Below are 3,000 nucleotides of genomic sequence, written 5' to 3'. Positions count from 1 at the left end.
ATGTGTTGTGTGTAGAGGAGCTCATTCTCTCCTGCAGTAGACCGTTTTGACCTCAGGATTGACACGTGTTTAGATCACATGACCTGCTGAATGTTGTCCGTTCACTTTTAAATGAATTAAATTCACTTGAAATGGACGTTTTGCTGAACATGCCACATGATGATTATGTTCCTCATATTTAATGATCTCTAAGGCTGGAGAGACACTACATGACCTCTGACATGTGAACAAACTCTAGACATCACAGCGACAGGCTCAAAATATAATATGAGAGTCTGAAGCTGAAAACTCTCAGTGTGTGTCCATCAGACACTATGTGATTACTATGGTCTGATTTTCAGCAGCTAGCGTCGACCGGTCCGGACTGTATATCCAGCCGTCAGTCGTTGATGTTCTGTGTGTCTGTGGAGTCTCGTCTTGTCCTGTCTCTGACAGAACTCACACTGACAGCACATGATCACGTCTCCATGTTACCTGCTGCTGATGTGTGGTGTGTTTGTGCTGGTCCTCAGGGCGCGGTGTGGACTCCGTTACTCTGGGTTATAGGCTGCAGGACCTCACGGATGTCCAGGTGATGGCCCGACTGCAGGAGGAGAGTGAGTGTGAGATCCAGACCCAGATCCCTCACAAAACACGTCAGGAACACGCCACAGATTCAACAGGAATGAGATGCATACAGAAAATTAGACCAGTAAACACAGTGATTCATTTTAAAAATAGTTTAATGATAAAATAGGATTTAAATGTTATGCATACAAAATATTATGCATGATTTAAATATTATATAAGAACCTTTGACATCCATGGAACTGAAGGCTAGTGACAAAAACGTTCTTTATTTTTCAATTATTAAAATGTTCTTCACATCGAGAAAACATGGTTCTTTTAGGAACTGATCACTGAAAGGTTCTTTGGGGAAACCATAAATGGTTCTTCAAAAATCCATTAGCTGTGTTTCCAACCACCTATTTTTATGCAAATTGTGAGATATTGCATTAAAATACACGAGATGGAGATGCCAACATGTGCATCAATTCTAAATATGTGTATAAAAAATATATGTGCTCAAATGAGTCTTTCATTTCTCATTTTTATATTTTGCGCCAGCTTCCCAGAAAGTCACGATTTTGTTCTTTTGAAAACACGTGGGATGCGAATGTGCTTTATTCGCAAATGTTTTTCTAATTTTGCACATAAGTTAAATTCACAACTTTGAATGGCAACATACTGTAGCTACAATTGTTTTATTTTAATAAAAAACGGACAGAATGAAGTGCATGGCTGTAATACAGTAAAGAAAATGTATGAAAAATGTGCAAAAGATCCTAAAATGTTAATCTTAATTTAAATCATTAAATCTTATTTTAATGATCTTATTTTGTCAGGATGTGTGAGTGGAAGCATGTTCTATCACTTTAAACCACCAGAGAGTGTAAAAAGCATGTGCATGTAGAATATTAATACCAGTAATTCATCTATCTGTATGATTATGTTGTATTGTTTGTGATGTTCACCCTAAAACCACAAGACTGACATAAGAAATCACATTTCCAGAACTGTATTTCATGCTGAAATGTGACGTGTGTGTTTCTCCGTCAGGTTTGCGTCAGGACTATGCCTCCTCCTCGTCTGTGAACCGTCGCAGCGCCAGCTTCTCCTTCCAGCGCAGTGATTCGCACCTGGACGAAGACGAGGAGGAGGATGATGAAGATTACGGTCAGTTACCGCCGCCACAGCCGCGTCTGAGTCGAGCCGGACCACTGCCGCATTCACACACCTTCAGCAGCATCAGGGACTGGACGCAGACGCAGACGCAGACGCAGACGCACTGCAGAGACACGCAGCCCGGCCTCAGCTGCAGCTCAGGTCAGATCACGTGTGATTAGACTCATTAACTAAAGCAGAGACCAGAGTTCAGGACAGACTGTGGGTCAGTGTGAAGGAAATGATGCGTCAGAGACAAAGAAACCACATCACCATTGCAGCTCAGTATGCAAATGAATGCAAAAACCACCAATCACAGTCCAGTGTCACAAATGATGTCAGGAGACTTTTTAAGAATAATTTTCAGCCATGCATTCTAATGATATACACTACTGTTCAGAAATTTGGGGTCAGTAAGATTTTTTAAGAAATTGATGCTTTTATTCATCAAGGCTGCATTACATTGATCAAAAGTGACAGCATTTATAATGTTACAGTAAATTTCTATTTCAAATAAATGCTGTTCTTTTGAACTTTCTATTCATCTGTGAATCCTGAAAAATAAAATGTATCACAGTTTCCACAAAAATATTAATGTTTTCAACATTGATAATAATCAGAAATGTTTCTAATAATCAGCATATTAGAATGATTTCTGAAGATCATGTGACATTGAAGACTGGAGTAATGATGCTGAAAATACAGAAATATCACAGAAATAAATTACAGTTTAACAGATATTCACATAGAAAACATTATAATAATATTTCACTGTTTTGACTGTATTTTGGATCAAATAAATGCAGCTGTGGTGAGCAGAAGATACTTCTTTCAGAAACATTCAAAAATCTGTCCGACCCCAAACTTTTGAACGGTGATGTAAGTCAATGGGAGATTTATAGTGGGACATTCATAATCATATTCTTTGTGAATGTGAATGCTGAGGCTGTGCTGATCTGGAGCTGATGGTTGTTGAAGGTGTTAGTGCTGTTTTTACCCATAAACCCCAGACTGATCTGAGCGCTGATCTCTATTAAAGCTGATGTGTCTGTGTGTGTCTGTGTGTGTCTGTGTGTGTGTGTGTGTGTGTGTGAGTGTGTCTGTGTCTGTGTCTGTGTCTGTGTCTGAGTGAGTGTGTGTGTATGTATGTGTGTGTGTGTGTGTATGTCTGTGTGTGTCTGTCTGTGTGTGTGTGTGTGAGGGAGAGAGTGTGTGTGTGTGAGTGAGTGTGAGTGAGTGTGTGTGAGAGAGTGTGTGAGAGAGTGTGTGAGAGTGTGTGTGAGAGAGTGTGTGAGA

General features: G+C 39.8%; 1 protein-coding gene across 2 annotated transcripts in view; it reads left to right on the top strand.

Annotated features, from left to right (window-relative positions):
* LOC107663440 (SLAIN motif-containing protein 1-like) overlaps positions 1–3,000 on the top strand; it is a 10,203-nt gene that overhangs the window by 3,793 nt on the left and 3,410 nt on the right. For both annotated transcript variants that reach the window (XR_001631330.1, XM_016453678.1), the window contains exons 3-4: positions 513–596; positions 1,600–1,866. Coding sequence is in view for 1 of the 2 variants with exons in the window: in XM_016453678.1 (XP_016309164.1) it covers positions 513–596; positions 1,600–1,866 (351 nt within the window). In the remaining variant the exon portion in view is untranslated. The remainder of the gene's footprint in view (positions 1–512; positions 597–1,599; positions 1,867–3,000) is intronic.

The sequence above is a fragment of the Sinocyclocheilus anshuiensis genome, unplaced genomic scaffold (assembly GCF_001515605.1).
Source record: "Sinocyclocheilus anshuiensis isolate Anshui unplaced genomic scaffold, SAMN03320099.WGS_v1.1 scaffold2051, whole genome shotgun sequence".
In the NCBI taxonomy this organism is placed as follows: Eukaryota; Metazoa; Chordata; class Actinopteri; order Cypriniformes; family Cyprinidae; genus Sinocyclocheilus; species Sinocyclocheilus anshuiensis.
This window is presented reverse-complemented; position numbering and strand designations above follow the sequence as displayed.